Source organism: Mesoplodon bidens, assembly GCF_964165515.1.
Source record: "Mesoplodon bidens genome assembly, chromosome: 2".
Lineage (NCBI taxonomy): Eukaryota > Metazoa > Chordata > Mammalia > Artiodactyla > Ziphiidae > Mesoplodon > Mesoplodon bidens.
In genome coordinates, this window is record NC_138177.1 from 121,739,259 (window position 1) to 121,760,994 (window position 21,736).

At 37.4% G+C, this 21,736-nt stretch overlaps 2 protein-coding genes across 2 annotated transcripts in view; one reads left to right on the plus strand and one right to left on the minus strand.

The window, feature by feature from the left end:
• The window catches only part of TNNI3K (TNNI3 interacting kinase), a gene marked incomplete at its 3' end in the record, with an annotated part of 285,990 nt that overhangs the window by 68,984 nt on the left and 195,270 nt on the right, over positions 1-21,736 (minus strand). The gene's annotated exons all lie outside the window — the stretch shown is intronic.
• Positions 5,394-18,648, plus strand: LRRC53 (leucine rich repeat containing 53; the record flags this gene model as incomplete). The annotated part of the gene is given in 5 exon segments (XM_081224944.1): positions 5,394-5,481; positions 7,802-8,379; positions 8,381-8,594; positions 13,195-13,692; positions 16,322-18,648. Coding segments are annotated over 5 exon segments (3,705 nt in total).

Genomic DNA, 21,736 nt, shown 5'->3' on the forward strand with positions numbered 1-21,736 from the left:
CTGCTTTGCACTGTGAAGATTTTCAAATGTACCCTGAAGTAGAGGAAAATAGTGCAATAACCCCCCATGTATATATGTATATCACTCAGCCTTAAAAACCATGTTTTTGCTACTATTGTTCTATCTTTTTGTCTATCATCCGATGTCTCCCCTATTTTTTGTTCCTGTTACTATCTTTTCACCGTCATCCAGTCACCTTATTTCCTCCCTGATTTAACTTAGATTACACTGGCAATCATATTCACTCCATTCCACATAGCCGCAACTCCCTTGCCCTATCATGAATTTTGTACACAGTTGGAAAAATCCTAGTCTTGATTAAATCCATCCCGACGGCTCTTATTTCAAAATTATGACCCTCTAACCTGACGTGGACCCTCAGTACTGTTTAGAGAGTCTATTTTGTATTCCTAGCTCACTCTCTCTCACACTCTAAATGGCTATTTTGCACCTTCTCCTCTTTCCTCAAACCTCTACTTCCCACTAATACTTCAACCACCCACCTATATCTAAACTCACATCATCTGCCTTCACTCCCTTTTCTACAGATGAACTTTGCCTGATTCTATCCGAGGGCAATTCCTTCACTGTGTACTAGATCTTATCCTTGTTAATCTACTCAAGGACATTGCTCTTACAATAATTCTACCTTCTATTTTTTGCATCATCAGCATTCCCTTTCTATTGTTTTATCCCATCAACATACAGACATATAAATTCTCTCATCTTAAAAACAAATAAACAAAAACAAAATAAAACTCTTGACTCTGCTTCTTCCTCAAGCTACTACTCCATTTCTCTGTTCACCAAAATTGCTCTAAAGAGTTGCCTAAATTTGCGGACTCTTATTCTCCTTCCATCTGTCCTCCATCCCAATCAGGTTTTCTCCTGTAACACTCTGCTGAAACTGCTCTTGTCAAGGATACAGATTTGCCTCCTCATTGCTAAATCCATCTTACTTGGCACAGCATTAAATACAAATAATCATTCTTTTGTCCCTGAAACATTCTTCAACTGGACTTGAGGTCACTATTTTGTCATTATTTTTCTGCACTATTACTTGCTATTTCTCAGTCTTCTCTTTAGATTTCATTTCTCCTCTTTATCTTTAAATTTTAAATTGCACCAGGCCTCAGTCTTTGAGTCTTTTCTCTATTTAATTTGTTGAGGATTTAATTCAGTCTCATGGCTTTAAAAAACAACTTCCAAATATCTATATCTAGCTTAGTACTCTTTCTTGAACTCTTAACTCACATATGCAACTTCTTGCATTTATAGTCTTCTCTGCTTCAGTAAATGGCAACTCTATCCTTTCCACTTCCAAACACCACAGGATAATATCTGAATTCTCTCTTTGTCATACTCTTGCTTCTAATCACCAGCAAATCATAATCATTCTGCCTTCAAAATGTATCTAGAATCTGAATGAAGAAACTGCATTTATATTGGATCAACCCTCCCCCAGATAACAACTGTAAACTCTGGATAAAATGTAAAAGATGGTGACCTGAAAGCAGCAGAGAGTGAACAGGAGAAGGTAGATTTTGGAGGGGAGTCACAGAAGAAAGGAAGGGCATAGGATAAGTTTCTTATCTTTTTTTTTTTTTTTTTTTACAACATTTACCCTAAGGGTAGGCCCCATCTGCATCTTAGAGAACAATTAAAATTCTGATGGCAGCAAGCCTGCAGTTTTGCCTGCTTGAAGAACCTGAGGATAAAATTCAGGACATCTAGGGTAGAGTGAATTAGCTATGGCTTTGTAACAAATTATCACAAGTGGTTTAAAACAATACCCATTTATTATCTCACAGTTTCCGTGAGTCAGAGTCTAGTACAGGTTAACTAGGTCCCTTGCTCAGGGCCTCACCAGATTAAAATCATGGTGTTAGTTCACTCTGTGATTCTCATCTGAGGCTCAGGGGCCTCTACCAAGCTCACTGGTACTGGAAGAATTCATTTCCTTCAGGTCCCTGTTTTCTTTCCAACTGTTGTTCAGGGATAACTCTCAGCTTCTAGAGGATGCCCACAGTTCCTTGCCACATGGCTCCTATAAGCAGTTCACAACATAGCCATTTGCTTTCTTTCTGGCCAGCAAGGGCATGTTTCTCTAAACTTTTTTCCCCTCTGACCAACTGGAGAAATATTCTTTGCTTTTAAAGGGCTCATCTGATTAGGTCATACCTACACAGAATAATCTTTGTCTTGCCATATGAGGAAACATAATTATGGGAGTAATATCTCATCATATTCATAAGTTTTGTCCAAACTCAAACGTAGGTGGTATTCCTGGAAAAAAGTGGAAGGAATCTTGGGAGCCATCCTAGAATCCTGCTTATCACACGTAAGCACTAGAAAATGAGGGGAAATCCTAGAAGAAAGGGGTCTGGGAGAGGGAGCCCCAGAATATGCGTATAAACTCTGCCTAATTCTCTGGCTGACCTCTGAACCACATATGCACAGGGCAGACTCTAAGCAGCCCAGGTAGGCTAAAAGATGTGAACTGAGATTAGATCTTTTGCTCAATGCAGGACATTGTTCTTACTATTTTTTCATTCTGAACTATCTAATTCTTATTCCTGCCTGTGGAAACTCTCTGCCCTCTTCAAGCCAAACTCACAAGACACATCATTTTTAAAGTGTCCAAGGATTTCTCAAAATAATTTTTCACTATTATTTAGATTTATTTAATTATTTCTTGTGTTACAGCTAGCTATTTACATGTCTATATCACTAGCTGGAACATGATTTGAGGGTATGCAAAGGTCTGTTTACTCCTGTATACCTAGCATGTTCCACTGCACAGGATAGCTTAGCTGAGCTCAAATTTGTTACATTAAATTGCATCATGATAATAAAAAATTATACAGAATCTGACTACCTCTCATCCTTGTCTAAACCACCATCATCTTTTGCTTGTATTATTATAGTTTCCTTCTAACTACTTTTACTGCTACTATTCTTTGCCTATTAAAAGTATGTTCCCAACACGGTAGCCTATCCACAGCTACCGTCATACTCAATAGTGAAATACAGAAAGATTTTCCTTTAAGAGTAGGAATAAGACAAGGATGCCCACTCTCATTCAATATAGTATTAAAAGTCCTAGTCATAGCAATTAAGCAAGAAAAAAGAAATAAAAGGCATCCAACTTGGAAAGTAAGAAATAAAACTCACTGTATGTGGATGAGTTGATATAGAAAAACCTAAAGACTCCACCAAAATATTACTAGAACTAATAAACAAATTCAGTAAAGTTGCAGGGATACAAAATCAATATACAAAGATCTTGTTGTATTTCTGTACACTATTAACAAACTATCAGAAAGAGAAATGCAGAAAACAATCCCATTTACAATTGCATCAAAAAGAATGAAATACCTAGGAGTAAATTTACCAAGGAGGTGAAAGACTTGTACACTGAAAACTACAAAATATTGAGGAAAGAAATGGAAGAAGACACAAATAAATGGAAAGATGTTCCATGCTCATGGATTGGAAAAATTAAAAATGTTGAAACTACCCAAGGCAATCTACAGATTCAATGTAATCTCCATCAAAATTCCAATGGCATTTTTCACAGAAATAGAACAAACAATCCTAAAAATGTTATGGAAACACAAAAGACTCCAAAAGCTGAAGCAATATTGAGAAAGAATACAGCTGAAGGCATCATGTTCCCTGATTTCAAACTGTATTACAAAGCTATAGTAATGAACACAGTAGCCAAAATAATTATTTTAAAATGTGCTACAGATGAAGTAATGCCACTCACAGAAGTATCCAATTACTCTCATCTTATATGGAGAAAAAACCAAAGCTCTTGCATTCATCTCCAAGGCACGCACAGCCTGCCCCTGCTATTTCCTGGCTTCCTCTTCCTCTTGTGTAGCAGGCCACGCTGACCTCCTCAGGCTGAGAGCACACATGCCTTCAGGGACTTTGCATTTACCATCCTTCCCACCTGGACTGACCAGCACCTTCATCTTTCCCAGGTCTTTGTTCAAATGTTACTTTCTCAGTTTTTTCTTGTCACCATATTTGCCCTACTTATTCCATAGAACTTATCACCAGATGACTTAATACATATTTTCATATTTTTTGTTTATTGTTTACATCCCTTTGTAACATGTCTATCCAATGAGGGCAGGAATTTATTACTCGCTATTCTATCTCCAGTGCCTTCAGCAATGCCTGGCGCACAGAAGGTATTCAATAAATACTTGTTGAAAGAAGGATAGAATTAATAATTTTATGTTTTTTTTACATTTTATTTTATTTTCAAACTATTTTTTGTATGGGTAGAAGGTTTTTATTATAATTTGCTTTAAGTTTTTTTTTTTTAAACCGATCAGGGAATACATTATAAATGGCCTTTTTTTGAACAATAAATCCAAAACGGTGTTAATATTTCATTGGAGGGCTGAAATAATGGTAAAAATATGATACTTACTAAACACTTAGAACATTTCATCTAACTCATAATGCTCTGTAATGTAGTCATTTATTATTTCTATTTTAAACATGAAAAGAAAAAAATAAGAAAAATTAAATAATTTATCTAAGATAGTATAGTCAGTAAATAGGAGAGCTGAACTCAAAGCTAGGTAGAGCTTCTGATCTTAATGCTCCTTCATTCTCCCTCTCTATCTGTGGGATCTATATCTGTGAAGAATAATTTCATTGTAAATATATGTTTCAGTGCCTGAGATTAGGTTCTGCATACTAGAAAGAACACTGAATTTGGAGTTAAAAGACTTGGTGTTAAATACCTAATAGCTATGTGACTTTGGATGGTTTATTAACCATTCTGAACTTCAGTTTTCTCAGCCTCAAATTGAGTTGCCAAATTAAAAGAATTAAATAAGGTAATGTATTTGCAAAAGCTCAACAAACTATTAAGTGTTTTACAAAGTAACTTAATTTTTTAATAATCTATATTAATGGCTGTGCCTTGGATGTGAGTTCTCTGAATTTATGGTCAAATGCTTTAACAGTTCAGTTTGTTTTTTTGTTTATTGTGGGTATACATATATATTTGTTGAAGTATAGTTGATTTAAAATATTATATTAGTTTTAGGTGTACAACATAGTGATTCAATATTTTTATAGATTTTACTCCATTTAAAGTTATTACAAATCATGGCCATATTTCTCTGTGCTGCATACTATATCCTTGTTCCTTATAATGGCTCAGCTTAAATTCTATTCAAATTAAGGATTTCAGCAATTTATCTAGCATCATGTAAGAACCCAAAGTGCCCATTAAAAAGCAGAAATCACCAAAATGCCTCATGAGCTGAATATACTGAAATCCCTGGGTAATAAATGCCAACATTATGATGTGCATTGCTCTCTACTTTCCTTTCAGGTGGATGGCTCATGTCTTTGCCATTATGCTGCGGTTGGTGGCAGCCTGCCCTGCATCATGTATGGTGTGCACCAAAGATGTAACCCTCTGTCACCAGATAACCTATATAGTAGGTAATAAAACCAGTAACTCTAAAAAGCAGTGTTCAGTGTACCTGACAAATTCATTGCTATGCCTTTCTTTGTACTGACTAATCTCTCGGCTCAGCCTGAAAGAGGTAAACTTTAAAAGAGCAAGCTTTCTTTAGTGACTAAAGATTGATAATATTATTTTATTTTCCTGTTCGTCCCTGGTGGTCTCAACCAAAACTATTTTAAGACCTTCAGAGGTAAGTGAGATATTTTGCTCTTATAAAAGAATACCACCATTTTATTGTTACACACTTTTTTTAATAAAAGAAAAAAATAGATCACTTTAATTATATTTTGTCCACACTTTGTGCAGATTTGAAACCTACCACAGGCTGGAAGAAATATCAATGAATCAGGAACCTGAACTGCAATTGTTCAGCATTAGTAAGATTAAGTGATGTACCAGCAAAAGAGATTATTATCAAAGTGCATCTAATTTTGAAAGTGTAGTCTTTTTTTATTGGTAGTAAATGAGCTGTAGAAATGCTAACAAGATACACTGCCTGTATTCATTACATATTGCTTGCTTAAGTCAACAATTTAATAAGACACCTTATTAACAAATTTGAGGAGAATGTGATTTACATCCTGATATCCAAGTAGAGATAAACAAGCTATAAACCGTGCCAATGGAAAAATTTCAGAAACAAATCTAAGATCAAGTGGAAGAAAATGAGTTCTTTCATTTCTAAAATCCTATGACCCCATGAGAATTAAGAGGTAGATGGCATTGTCATTCCTGACAGGAGAGAGACAGTTTCAAGGCTAGTTGGTTGTATACTGTCTCCAATCTGTATAGAAAACACTTAACAAACACTAAAAACTCCCATCCTCTCAAATAGATCTGACTTCACTACATTTTTTTTTGATCAGAGATAGCTGATGTTTGTAAGAAACAAATATTGCTCACCTACATTGCTGCACCTCTAGATATTCCTTCTCATTTACAAAGTGTCACATTTTTGAAGTTAGATTTCATAAACACAGAGACTTAACTGGATGATTTGCAAGTGGAGCCTGTCTGGTCCTAGACAAGAAGTAATTGACAGAAACAATAGCCTGCTCCCTCAGAGTCAGAAATCTCTAGAGGACTGAGGATCCTTAGAAACAAAACTCCCTCAGCCCATATGAAAAACAATGATGAAAGGAACAAAATGCCAAACTGGTTAGAATTAATAGAATTCAAATAATCAGTAATAAGTACTAAAAAAATAACACCCCCAAACAAAAACCCCATGACTTAAGCTTTCTCGTGCTATGGAGATGGGAGCAATTCTTCCAAAAGAAGGCACTGTGGAAATCCTTTGTGTTTTACATTTTTTTAATCTCTTTGTTTCAGTGATGTAGTCTGAATTTCATAAGGGAATTGTGATTTGCTTCCCCCATGGTTGATTGTTCTAATATCACCTGTAGACCTCCCAGGGACAATGGACTCTTCCATCCTTATGACACTGTCATTTGCAGTCAAAACAATTTTAGCATGATAAAGATGTGTTACAATAACTCCTGATTATAATACATCTTTATCGAGTTAAAATGCTTTGATTTCTAATGACAGAGCAGTGATAGCTCTGGGGTGATTATGGTGAAGGGATTTAACAGTTGGAAGCCCTGAGTACCACCTGTCATCACATGATGGACTTCATTGGAGGGAACAGATATTAGACAGGAGGCCAAGATGACCCAGACTATAATGAGAACCCCACTGACAGATCCTCAGGTTGTCTGGAGAGAACATAGATCCTTACCAAGTTGCCAACTTTTAGCCTGGAGCTAAAAAGCAGAAACCAACGGTCCTTCTCACTTCTCCCACTCCAATCCACACCTTTATGTTTGAGAGAAAAGACGATTGGCTTCACAGCATAAATATACATTGCTTGTGGAAAACTGGTTAGGAAGCTCAGACACAGGCTCGGCTCTTGAGTGACTCTGTCTTGGGCCAGCAGGGCTGGAGCAGGTCAGTACACAGCCTCACAGAGCGAAAGCCTGAAAAGCCACTTTCAAAAAAAATCAATGATGATAATCTAAAACAATGAATTAAATTTATCATCTAAAGGAACAGATGGGTTTGTGTTTCTCAAATAAACATGTCATGGTAACAAAGAATATAAAAATCCATCATTCAGATAAAGAGCCACCTTCCCCTTAAACTGAGAAATCAGAGAATCATTTTCATTTTGTTTGTTGTTCTTACCCAGGTGATAGGATTGTGCTCAGAGAGTATTGATTATCTCTGCTCTCCACTGTGCTCCCCTCCCACGTGTGTGTACTCGCTTCTAGTCTGTGCTTTTCTTCTCCACAGCAGCCCCTGTGACCACGAGGGCTTTAATCATCACGGATGGATATCTCTCCTCTATAGAGAGCACAAATCTGTCCCTCTTGTTTAATCTTGCTCTGCTCTCCTTGAGCAGAAATGGCATCCAGGATGTTCGGGAAGACGCCCTGCACACCCTTTCAAAGTTGCGGACGTCGTGGCTGGAGCACAACCAAATATCCAGCTCTTCGCTTACCGATCACAGCTTCAGCAAGCTTCGCAGTCTGCAGGTGCTGGCGCTTAGCAATAAGGCTCTCCGCGCCCTGCAAGGGTCTTGGTTCCGAAACACCCGGGGCCTGACCCGGCTACAGCTGGATGGGAATCAGGTCACTAAACTGACAGACAGTGCTTTCGGAGGCACAGATCTCCACAGTCTCAGGCATCTGGATTTATCTAACAGTTGTATTTCCTACATTGGGAAAGATACCTTCCGGCCCCTGCCTCGACTACAGAAAGTAGTCCTGCAGGGTGTTTTTACTCCACTGAAGCAGTTAATCCTTCTGAGCTTAGATAAGAACCAGTGGAGCTGCACTTGTGATCTCTACCCCCTTGCCTTGTTCTTAAGAAAACTACGTAAAGTCTTCTGCTCGCACGCACAGGAATGCCAAGGACCTAAATTGTCAGCCATCCACTATGGCTGTGGCCACTGCAAAGAGTGTGCTAAGGCTGTCTGAGAATAACTGCGATTCCAAGGCTGCCAACCTCACTCTGGTTCTAAAGGACAGAATTCCCCCCTTCCCAGGGCAGGATGTGGCCCTGCTGACTGTCCTTGGCTTTGCAGGTATGACAGGGCGAATTGTGCCCAGCTTTTCTCCATATTCTTGAAGTACACTAAATGATGCCTTTCTTAGGCAACTGGGGAACCTTTCCAGGGCTTGTGGAAGGGAGAGGTTGTCAGTAGTGTGGGAGGATGTTAGTTGATTTGGCATAGGTTGAAAAAATTACCTGTTGCAAAGAAGCTGTCTAACATAGAGGAAAGGGCCTTGAACCAGGATTCAAGAGCTCTAGTCCTGATATAACTAGCACTGTGATCTTGAGTACATTAACCTGCTATTCAGACTTCAGTTTTCTTGTCTGTAATGAGGGAATAGTCTATATTTCAGTACTGGTACATTCATTAAGATGCTGGGAGATAGGGGTTTAAAAAGTGATGAGACATAGTCTATTTCCTCAAGGCACTCCCATCGGTGTGCTTCTCTGTGGTGGAGTGTGAATCAGTGGGCTTTACCAAGTGCAGGGAGAGATGCTATTATGACAACCAGGTGCATCCTGCTCTATAGTGCTTGTATAAGTACTATAGAGCTTATACAAACTCTATAAGCTTATACAAGAGCATATATACAGCTTATACAAGCATGATCTCTGCAGTTAGATTATCCAGGTTTGAAACTTGGCTCTGCTCTTACTTGCTGTGTGACTTGGACAAGTGATTTGCTGCTATGTGCCTTGGTTTTCTTCTATTGGGGGTTTTGAATTCTTTTAAGATTTCTGTTTGTCTAACTTGTTCATAAATTTGGCGCATTACCCCACCCCCCAACTGACTAAGGAGAGGATACTACTCGATCCTTTAAATTTTCTATGGTAGTTAAAAAAATTTTTTAAACTATGCATCAGCTATCGTTACATCTCACTGGATGAATGATCTAATGTGATGCTTTGTGGCATTAGTCAAAGACGAAATATGCATGAGATTTGTCAATATATCTAGATGTTTGTATGCTTTCAGTGCATGGTGAAATCCTTTTCACCTGCGGGTAGCCATGGTGATGAGAAGTGTGTGTGTGGGGGGATGTGTGTGTTTGTGGGGGGTTCCCCAACACTGGAGGACCAGAGGCTTGCAAATGGCACTCAGGACTGAACTGATATACTTTGAATATGTGCCAAAAATAATTATTCCATAGCAGGTTTCCAGTGAATCACTTGAACATCAGATTTTTAGCTCCTTTTAATCAGGATAGATGGAGACCAGTGTCAGGTCTAGACAGTGAAACTACCACCAGCAGTAATCAAATTCACTTGGAAGTGAATTCGAATTCTCTCAGGAAGATAAATTGTTTTAGAAAATGTGTAACCATGTCAGTAATTTTACGTGCTAAGAAATAATTTACCACAAAAGACAAAAGCACTAGAGCAACAGAGAGTTTTTCCTTAAATGTGTTTCTTAGAATACTTAGTATCTTATAGGTATCTTTTATGTCTATTTTTAGAGAAGATTTTGCCAAGTTAGCAACTCTTCATTAGTGTAGAGATAGATAAAAATTCTGGAAGGTTCCAAAGGCTTTGTCAAAATGATAGGAAGCTTAACATGTTGATAAATTATGAATATTATTACATTCATGTTAAGTTATTGTGTGTGAAATTACCATAAAAATGTACCTTTCATTGATTAATTGTTAAAGGTGCTGTTTTTAAGCGAGATTCCTCTTTAAAACAGCTCTGACTTTTGATACCAATTTACTCCTTCAAAGGTGCTACTCCTGAAGTGAAAATGTGGTCAATAATCTATTCCTCTAGATTGTGGGAAAAAGACTTAGAACTAAAATTTGGCCTCTGATTCTAGTTTCTTCTTTGGCTATAGATAAATCATCACAATTCCAAGGAATATGTAAAATCATATTCAGTGAATTTAAAACTGATAAGTGGCTAATTGGTACCTAACGTCTTGACACTTCCTATTCTGTGAACTGGAGGATAAAAAGAGAAAGCTTTCATGAAGCTCTAACATTTCCAATTCTTCAATGAAATTTTTATCATTAATTTTGCATTTTTGTTGTCTTTCTAACTCAGAAATATTCTTAGAATACTTTTTAAAAATTGCAACAATGCCCACGGCAATGAAAATTTAGCCATCTTCTTGATAGTAGGTTCAGCCTACCTATGAGCTTCATCTGCTATTTTTGCTCTCTGCAGTAATAGAAACTGACCATACCTGAGTGGTAATGTGACAGGCATAGCTCTAGCATCAATAGCGGGAGAGTGAGTGGCTCCTCGCGGTTTGGACACAATTAACTGAGAAACTTTATCCCATAATCAGATTACACCTACTCTCATTTCAGTGGCTGATTCATGCGTTTAAGAAAATTTAGGTCTTTCTTTCCTTTATTATTTGGTTTAGTAACTGCATCAGCCATACAAAGTATTCTCTTAATGATTTGGTTTGGATTTTTTTTCCTAACAGCTGAGGCTTTTAGGATCTAATAGGACAATACCAAGCCTTAAAAGCAGCAGCAGCAATTACAACCACAATAACATATAACAATGATGATTCACTGAATCTTACTATATCAAAATACTGTATTAAATATGTCACATATATTATCTCATTTGATCTCTGAGTGGTATTAATTATTCCTGTTTGACAGAGGAGGAAAAATAAGGCTCAGAGAGGTTAGAAAATGTTCCCAAGAAAAGTATCAGAACAGAGCTTTGAATCCTGAGTTGTCTTACTCCATGTAAGAGATATAGAGATGTTTCTAAAATTTTATTATTTTCATGTTTTTAACATTTTAAAACCAAAACCTTTTGAAAAACCCAGACTCTATGATTTGGCAATTAAAATGTTCTGATCTAACTTTTGCCACTACTTTTAAAAAACATGGTGTTTTTAATAGAGATTTCATAATTTCAATATGTTGTAGCACTTTCCAAGAGTGTATTGTTGTCAAAGAAATAAAAATGGTAAAAATGGGCTTAAAATGTTACGATCTGGTAAGCTACAAAAAGGTTGGCAGATTTTGCCAGAAACTACTATTCTATTTGGTTAATCTTCATCTTTAACAGAAAAAAGTGAAACAACTATGCCTGACCCCTTCTCTTTTCTTTCAAGTTTAAAAAATATCATCACATTTTCATTAAAGTTGTCTGCATTGGAGAGAACCAGGCATAGTGCAATCAAGGAGTCTAGAATGCTGGTATCATCTTATTCACTGTCCTCATCTCCAGAGTCAGGAAACTGAGTTTTCCAAGGCAACTGACTTGCCCAGGTTCACACAGCAAGTTATAGGTAAAGCTGGACTCAGAACGCAGAACTCCAAACTCAGTCTATACTGACACCATGTCCTCCTGATCATCATTTTGGAGATTTGTAAGATGAGACCACTCAGTGCTTTTCATTATTAGGATTCATAAACAGAATTCCTTCTGTTTATTTAAGAATATTCAATAAACAACTCTGGTATGCCTCCTCTGTGCCAGTGTTGAGAGCACTGGAGATACAATATCAAATAAGACTGAAAAGATCCATTTCCTCATACTGCTTAATTCTAGCAGGGGAGGACAGACAGTGAACAAGCAAATGAATAAGTGAACACAATAATTTTATACTGTTATAAGTGCCAAGAAAAAAGGAAATCACTGTGTCAGAGAGAGAGTTAGGTGTAACTCAGAGACTTTGGTATGAGCTTTGGTTGAGGATGCCGTTTGTCAAGATGAGAAACTGAGGTAGAAACAGGTTAGACTCTGCACTTGAGTTTGAGAAACACTGCCGTTTACAATGTTATTTAGAGGATAAGCTAGCCTATAGAGAGCATGAAATGACAGTACCAGGAATTCTGAGATTAGATGTCAATAATTTTATTGTGGTAGTTCAAAGAAGGGAGTGATCTTCACAAGATGGGAAAAAAATAGCAAGAGATTTAGATTTTAAAGGATAAATGAAATTCAAATAAGCAGAGATAGGAGAAAGTATTAGAAGCATCACAGAGAATACACAAAGGCTTAGAAGTACATTTTAAGACTAATGAATTGAAGAGTTTGAAACATAGTGTTTGAATGTGGGAAATGATAAAAAATGAGGCTAGGAAAGAAGGTTATGGCAAGATTATACTGAGTCTTGAATGCCAAGGAGTTTGACCTTTGTGCTAATAGAAGCCAATGATGTATTCTGAGGTAGGGGATGAATCTTTAGAGGTGATTAAAATTTGGCAATAGCTTGTAGAATATTTTTTTCTTTGGGGTGAGGAGGTTACTATACATGAGAATTTCAGGGTATATGCTAAATGTGGTCTATTTTTATTGACTATGGGATTAAGAAATAGGAAGTTTCATTTCCCATAGGCAGAAAAAGAATTTTAATGAAAATTATTTTATCTTGAATGAATTTCAGTCCATGAAAAAAAACCCTTTTTCTGTCAAACACATTCCAGATGGTATTGTTTCTTATAATTTTTAATCGATACAAAGAAAGATCCAACTTGGAAAACAGAACAATGTCGATTAAATATCCTCTGTCTGGACTAATATTTTTCCACATAGTGAGAGATTTCCCACCCATTTCGACACCCTTTAAGCCATTAACCTTGATATTTGTGGATTTCACATTTGATGATTTATATGTTTCTTCCTATGATGTTATCTTTTAATAGTCTCTCTATTTGTCACAGGAGCTGTTGGTCTCACTTGCCTGGGTTTAGTTGTATTTAACTGGAAACTCCAACAAGGCAAAGCAAATGAACACACAGAAAACCTTCCTTGCAGAACCTTCGATGAATCCCTGTGTGACCATGAGGCAAGAAATTACCACGCTAAGGGATACTGTAACTGCCACTTAACTCAGGAAAACGAGATAAAGGTCATGTCCATTGTGGGGTCCAGAAAGGAAATGCCGCTCTTACAGGAAAACAGCCATCAAGCAGTACTGGCCTCTGAGTCCACAGCCCTCAACCTGAAAGGGAAGGGCCATGGGGCAGACAGCACTTTCTTCTGCTTTGGTGGCAGACTGCTGCAGTCAGGATGTTCAGAGCCTCCTGGGAATATGGCAGCTTTTAATGAAGCCAGCTTATGTACAAGATATTGTCCAAAGAGAGTTGAAAACCTGAGGAATCGTGAGCCTGGGGAAGTCCAACCTCAAACTCTACCACAGCATGTAACAAGAATAACAGGTGAGTTGCCTTGTTTCAGAAAATCCCACTCTGTTTAAATCCCTGTGAAAAGGTAGTCTCCTTTGAGTTCCTCCAAAGAGAAATGCCATAAAAATCATCATGGCACCAGCCTAATCCTCTCCTAAAGATACTGGACATGTATCTGTGTGTATGGAGTGAGGTGTAGATGAACACTTCCCAACCTCAGGAGCTGAGAGTACACCTTGTGCCCATCGGCAAGTGAATTTTGTGACCCAACACCTAACAATGTTTTTTTTTGGTTTGTTTGTTTTTAAGAAGCCTTTTAAATAGCAATAGTGCTGTTAAGATTTATAGGAGGCTGAGTATCAGCTTCTATTCCAACACGCTTCGAGTCTAATGCCAGTTCTACAGTAAGCAACCTTCCCAGAGCATGACATGTTAGAAGAATGGGCCTTCTAATGCTAGTGATTCATTTCAGGAATGATGTCAAGACACATACTTTGCTTGCTGAGCTGTCAGGGATGATAACTTCCCAGTTCAGGGAAAGTCAGGACTTAATTCATTGTCCCATGTTGGGAGCCGAGTGAATCTGGCTGTGACATCTACCCACTGTACATGGCGATGTCAATATTTAGGTGGAGGCAATGAATTAAATGTCTTCCTTTTTCTCCCTGAATAGTAAGGCAATGCTTTCAGGCTCAACAGTGAAACCTTTGACAGCTACTCTGTAAAGAGCTTCCTGTCGTTTATTTGAATTGGTTTACAACAGGCAGAGCTTTCTCTCAGAATATGAATGACAGAGGTGCTGCACCAAGAAATTCTTACCAGGGGGATCTGGCCCTAAGGATGGATTTGGGGACAATTGGAAAATAATGAAACTGTATGTTATTCCATATGTGGTATAAAGCAGGATGTGAATTTATGCCATTGCATCCCCCCAGACTTCAGATCTTACCAGTTTTGGAGGCCTGCTGATTTGACTGAAAAGAGGAATGGCTAAGGAAGAAAACATCTGCCATAGAAACCCGATCGGATTGGTTTTATTTTATAAAGCAATAAGCACTTAGCCTTTCAATAGAATCATACCTTAGGCAGATGTTTCATTTGAGCTTTGTCCAGAGCTTTCACTTCTCTGTGGGAAACTCCTATACTAAAGGGAAAGTGGTCTCTTGACCATTTAAAACTCAGTCTCTTGTTTCACACAAATGCTGGTTTGTCAAATCAATACAATTACTTTTAAGAAAGACTTGAAATTTTGCTACACGCCAGGCATTGTACTGAAGCTGGAAAGGACAGTTATTGGAGAGAAAACGTTCAAGACCACACCTGCTCCAGAATAGAAGTCTGTAAGAGGCAATATCACTCTAATTAGGGCTTCTAACTCAGAAACATAGAATTACAGTATGTCAGGGGTAGAGGAGATTTTAGAGGTGATGTAGTCCAATAGCTTTTATATTTATCTTTGAGCCACAGAACTCTCTTAGAATATGTTAAAGGCTAGCAGTTCTTTCCCCAGAAGAATTTTATACCCACATAAAGTTCCCACTAGTCTAATCTTCTGATATCCAGCGAGTAAATGGCTTCTTCAAGGTTACTCAGAGAGTTGAAGTTAGATCTTAGATTAGAACTGGATGCAAGTTGGGGATTATTTCACCTCTTTCTTTCTACCACTGAAAGGAATACTTCTTTCTTCCTTTGGATAAACCAATTTCACAAAACAAGAAAAGGTACACTGGTAAGATGTAATTTTTAACTTAATATGCATTGTGGAAGAGGATACGGTTTAGTATCAGACAGACCTGGGTCAAATTCTGCCATATCATTTAGCTGACATGTGACTGGGAGAAAACATGCAACCTCTCTAAACTTGTTTCTTCCTCTGGAAATGTGCTAGGAAAATAGAACTTGTCCAAGGGATCAGGTCTCTTAAATGAAAAAATGAATGTACAATATTTAACACAATGCCTACCTCTTATGCTCAATTAATGGTGAAATATTACTAATATTTTTGTCATTAATATTATTTAACATGTATCATTAATAAATATTGTATTAACATGCACCATTTAAAAGTCTCAGACAGATTCTTTCATCACAGACCAGGCCATAGTCCAAAACACATATTCATTTAACAAATATTTAATGAATAGTAAGTGATGCCAAGTAAAGCAGATACAGACTCTGCCTTATTGGGGCCAGTAATATCACAAGTATTCCTCTGTTATTATTGAGGTTATTATCTGCTTGAAACCTATATATTACTCAATATTTTATTTTGTTCTTCCTAATATTTAGTCCCAAGTGGTAAATGAATTGAGAAAAAAATTACTATAGCCACTTGGAAAGAATTTAGATATTATTCATATTTAAAGCTAACCTAATGGACAACTAATCTAAAGATTTACAACTATGAATATTTTTATTTCTAATTCCACAACTTTTAAATCAGCATCACAACTGATTAAAATGTGGCCACAAAGAGTGCCATTGCAAACACACCAAACTGCCAAATGTCCCTTGAGGATTTGGTTAAAAATTAGGAAATTTTCAAGAATTGCCATAATCAGAGAAGTCCTTTTTGCACCTTTCATAAGGCTTCTAAGCATCTGTTTGGTTGGGGTAGTAAAACTCTGCTCAGTGTTAAATTCCTGCATTTATTGTTCAGCAGATATCAGCAGTGACACATTTAGTAGAAGATATGCAACATCCGCTTCAGCCTTGGCGAGAGAAAGTCTTGAAAAGCATTTAACAAATGAATCATGGCAGCCTCCAATAGAAAAAAGACACAATGGCTTACAACCACACAGGCTGAGACATTTTATTACAGGCTCATCATCCAAGCCTTGTGAGCCCGAGGAACACTCTGTACAAAAAATCTTACAAAAACATAGATCAAAATATGATGATCCTTGTGGGCTGTTAACACGAAGCAGGCCTGGGTATTTGCAGCCAAACAGTTGTCTCATCTGTAAATATGTGCCCTGTGATCAATTTCAAGATTATGTGAAAGAAAGGAAGCCAAATCGTCGAGAACTTTCAAAGCCCAAGAAAGAGCAAATCCAAATTAACAGAGCAATAGAAAAATTCCTCATGAGTGAGGACAACAAGGAGTTATCAACAAAAATCAAGAAAACATATTCCCCTAAGAGGGTTAGCTTCCATCATCCAGATTTAGTAGAAAAAAATAGTTTGGTGATGTCATCCAAAACATCAAGCCATTGGAAAGAGCAGAAAAATCAAAGTAACCACCTGACCAACTTGGATCTCAAAAAATGTAGCAATCCTCAGGAGAGAAACAAAGGAGGAAAATGGCTTACTGATCCACAAATTCTGCAAAAGAAGAGAACCAATCAATCTGACTTCAAAGGGAAAATTAAAGGACAAAAGTTAAGGATAAAATTAAATTTAAACCCTTTTAGAAAAGTTAGAGTCCATCCAGAAAAATCCTTTCCAGAATTCCCAAAGAAACGCAGACAAGTGTTGTCACCTTCTAATAAATTCTCCAAAGTTTCTGAGAAGGAAGCCAAAATAAACCTTGTGTCCTCTGCAGATTTTCACCAACAGTCAGAGAGTAACAACTATGTTAGATTCACTGCAAAACGGCTGCCTTTCAAACATGCCCCAGAGCAGACCCCATATTACAGAAAAAACATTAAAAACTCTCCTCTCTTCAGTGCTGACAACTTGCCAGTGTCCAACCAGAGCTCTATGGAAGGCAACTGTCACCCTACTGGTCATATTCTTGATGGAAACCCATCAACATTGTGTCAGCCAACACCCACTGTGACTGAACACAGGCAGTCACACTCCCCCATCTCAACTGAGCAAATGGGAGGTGCAGCTCACCTTGCACTGGGCATTCCTTGTTATTTACCAGCGACTTTGGAAAACATAAGAAGGGATATTTTACCATCCCACCATTCTAGGGGGGCTACTGACCAAGGGGCGACAGAGCCCACTGAAAACATGGAGCAGGACAAATCAAAGACCAGTGAGCTAAACCAGTTTTCTTTGTCCCTGGGGAATCAAATCCACAGGACTGAAACCTACAAGGGACATACTTTAGATCAAAATCAAACTTTACAACATGTAGAGCAACTCTCAAGTCACGAGCAACTTGGAAACGAAGAAAAAACGTTAATGACAGAACCCAAAATATCACATCCAATTGTGGAAATTTGTGTTATGGGTGAGGGAAATGATGTAGAAAAAAAACGGCTTAAAACAGAAACTTATGATTCCTCTCCTATTTCCCGGACACAATCCAAGGGCAACTTTACATTTATGAAGACAAATTCTATTCCATACCAAAATAAAAGAGAGCTTCCCAAGGATATCAGTACCTCTCTTAGTACTCAAGCCATCTGGCCTCTAACCAATAGTAGTGAAAAAGGAATTGACAGCACAAATGCATTGCCCAGGGATGACGGCACTGAAGCACTGGAGATAAAAATAGTAGGGAAAGAAGAGAAAAAAATGTCCGATGAAAGCAAGGCAAATTCTAGTATGTTAATTAGGACCACACAGATGACCTTAAATGGCACCACAAAAGAAAAGCAACACACTTGGGAAAATGGAAAAAGTGAAAAACATATATTATATGATTCAAACTCTGCTGAGGAGACTATTACAGCTAAGGATTTGAGAATGACGAGTTCCCATGAAACCAAAAATAGACTACCTTGTAGTGAAATAGATCTTAAAATTAACAGTAATATGCATGATTTGAGAGAAGTTCAAGATTTTCAAACAGATAAGGATAACAGTGCACATAAAGAAAGTGCAATGACAGGGGAGACATTACCAGAGTTAAAAGACATTAGTTTTGAGGCAGAAAATAAGGTGTCTCTAATTCTTAGAAGAATAAATGAAGCTGAAAACTCTGCTCCTAAACCTACATTGTGTCCACCATCTGCTGAATATGTTAATTCATCACCTTTAGAGGCAGAACAAAGTGAACAAAATAACTCAAATAATAATCCTTTTCTACTTTAGCTTTCTTCAAAAGGACACACAAACACTCCCTAGCCTTTGCATGCATTTCAAATGCAGTATTTTTGGAGGAAAAATCCTCAGTAACTCTTTGTTATCAATAAAATAAAAGTACACAGTTGAATATAATGCAAAAATCAAAGAGCCACAAGATATGTTTGACACAATTAATTGAGTTTGCTTCTCTAAGGAATGGGAAAATGGGAAAGAAGAGTTGTGCCTCATCCTGGAAAAGAAAACAAACATTTAAAAAAAAGCCTTAAGCAAATGAAAGATTAAATAAGAAAAAGTACTTGAGCAGATTTACACTTGATTATTTTATGGAAATTACTATACACATCTCAATTAGTGGTATTACAATATTGCTTTTGACATAGATGATTATATATTCATACTTGTGCCTGATCTGTTTTCCTAATTATGGTATGAAAATAAATATTGAGCTTTGTTTGTTAACTGTAGTCTAGCTGATATGCATATTGGCATATTTCAACCATTTGCGACTGTTCTATTGACAATTATGCTAGATCCTAAGTAGAAGTCTTTAAAAACTGTTATTTCTCTAAGAGAAAAATTTGAGGATTTCCGGAGGTAGTAGGCCATTTCTGTAAAATCTGTAAAATCTTATAAATCCACTAGGTGGAGATCTCGACTTCAATCATTTTAGAACAAATGGGACTTCAAAATCAACACAATAGCTCCAGAACAAAAGGAATATTAACAAGCTTTATTGCCAATTGTTATTAACTTAAGATTTTGAAAACTAAATAACCCATTAGCATGTAAGCTTTCAAGGCTTGAGCTCTTGAGTTTGGCATGCCACTACTGTTTGGTGTGAGTATTCTTCCTTATGCACAGGAGAGAAATGTCTTTATAAATATTAGATTTAAAAGCCATAGGAGAATAAGCATTTCTTATTCAAAGCCACACTTATTTGAAAGATAGAGGTATACTCAATATTATCAGTGATATCCTAGTAAAATGTTGAAAGCATAACATCATGGTATAGAATACTATAATATTTCACATTTTCTAGTGGGAAAAAAGGTCACAAATGCAACTAACTTTCTCTTCTCCTGTCTCTTTATCAAAGTCTCTATATCTTTATATCTACATGCGGCAATATTATAAAGCTTAAAAACTACTAGAACAATGTAAATATTGCTTACATGCCCCCCAATTCCTGTTTGCTTTCCTATTAAGAATTGGTAGCAAATGACAACTTTCTTATTTTGAAAACTTCCTAAACTTATTATCTCTCTTCTTTCCCTGGATTCAAAATGTTCTTGCTTTTAACCCCGACTCCTCTCCCCTCCCTCCTCGAGCTCAACTCCTATGCCATCTGTCTGCCTCCCCTGATCCCACTTCCTTTCGTCAAGCACCTTGGAGGTAAGAAGAGCATCTGTACCAACTTTTTCTTGCACATTAAGTTTACTGTATTCTAATTGCCAGCTCCCTCAGTTTTGTAGAGCAGGTTACTCTTTTTCTCTGTAACTATCTTTCTTTTCCCTTCTCCTATTTTCTTTTAAGCACCTTCATTTTACTGCAGAGCTGTTAGCTTTGTTTGTCACTGCCAAAACTGTCCCTCATATCTAAAGGTTTAAAAGTACTCTGTTCACTAGCTTTCATTCAGAAGGCAGTGATGAGAGTTCTCCTGGACTCTTTCCTCTCATCCACTTCCTAAATCCGGTCTTTTCCCTCCTTCTGTTATGTTTCCTTTGAAGTAGTTCTCAGACTTACCCCTGTGCCAGAATCCCCATGGTAACCATTGTAGTCTTTGTGTTGTAACCAACTGGATTACTACTGCAATAGCAGCCCAGCTAGACTCTGACTTCAGTGTCTTTTGCTTCTGTGTCACCCCACTAGTTCTCTGTCTTTATTGGGCACAAATTACCTGGGGTGCACGTTAAAATGCAAAGTCCCAGGCTCCATCCCAGAGATTTTGATTCAGTAGATTTAGAATAGGATCCCAGAGTCTTCATTTTAACAAACATTCCAGGGTAATGTGGAGCATATAATACACAGCCTACACTAAGAAACAATGCTTAGCTATTCCAGTGCACACTATGAGATAATTCAGTGCCTGCCTCACCACTGGAACTACATACAATTCTTTGAGTGAATAAATCCTTCGTACCAAACTCTGATGAACTTTCCAGAAAATTACTTTTATCATATCTTTCTCTACTTTAGAGACAAAATATAATTGTCTAATTTCATGTCCAAATTCCCTAGTCTGGTTTCCAAAGCTTTCCAAAATCTGATTCTATCTAATTATCAGAACTTTTTCCCACTTCTCACTGTTTTCCAGCAAGCACCCTCTATCTCTAATAGGCTAGTGTTTTCATTGTCCTCTTCTATTTTTATGGGTCTTGACTAAGAAGACATGCACAGGAGACAATAATGTGTTTCAAATTTAAGGAATGAGGCAAAGACAGACATAAAACAAAGAATGAGAAGTGAAGTTGATAACCTAGCAAACAATGACCAGCCAGCATGATGTTAGTGCTTAGATCTAAATATGAATTTGTTTCAAATGAGGGGCTGGTATAGCCCCTCAGTAGCTACCATGTTCCAATAACTCTCTCCCTTGTGTCTTTTCTCACAATGAATTTGCCCATGTTCTGTTTCCTTGAACTCTTTCTCTCTCACGAACCCCATTCTTTCATCAAATTCCTGTTTATGCTTATAATCTCAGCTCAAGTATCACCTCTTCCAGGAAGCCTTCCCTGACCTAGCTCTTTTCCCCCACTTGCTAGTATTCCTTTAGCATTCATTCTCATCTAATTTTGGTTTCCTTCATCTTGGCTTGTAACTATAAAACCAGTAATGTGTTTATCCTATTAATCTCCATATAACCACTAGACCTTAAGCACCATTAAGAGCACATCTCCATTGAATCTCCTCACCCATCCCTAGGGCTGTATATAGTAGAGACTCAGTAAATAATTATTTAAGGAAAGAATGAAAACTAGCCATTGTTCCCTTTCTCCTCAGTACTTAGCTTACTGACTAGGTGAAGACCTTACTGGGCAATGCAATGATGACTTAGGCATGTCACATACAGAAGCAACTCAAATTTATAATGCTG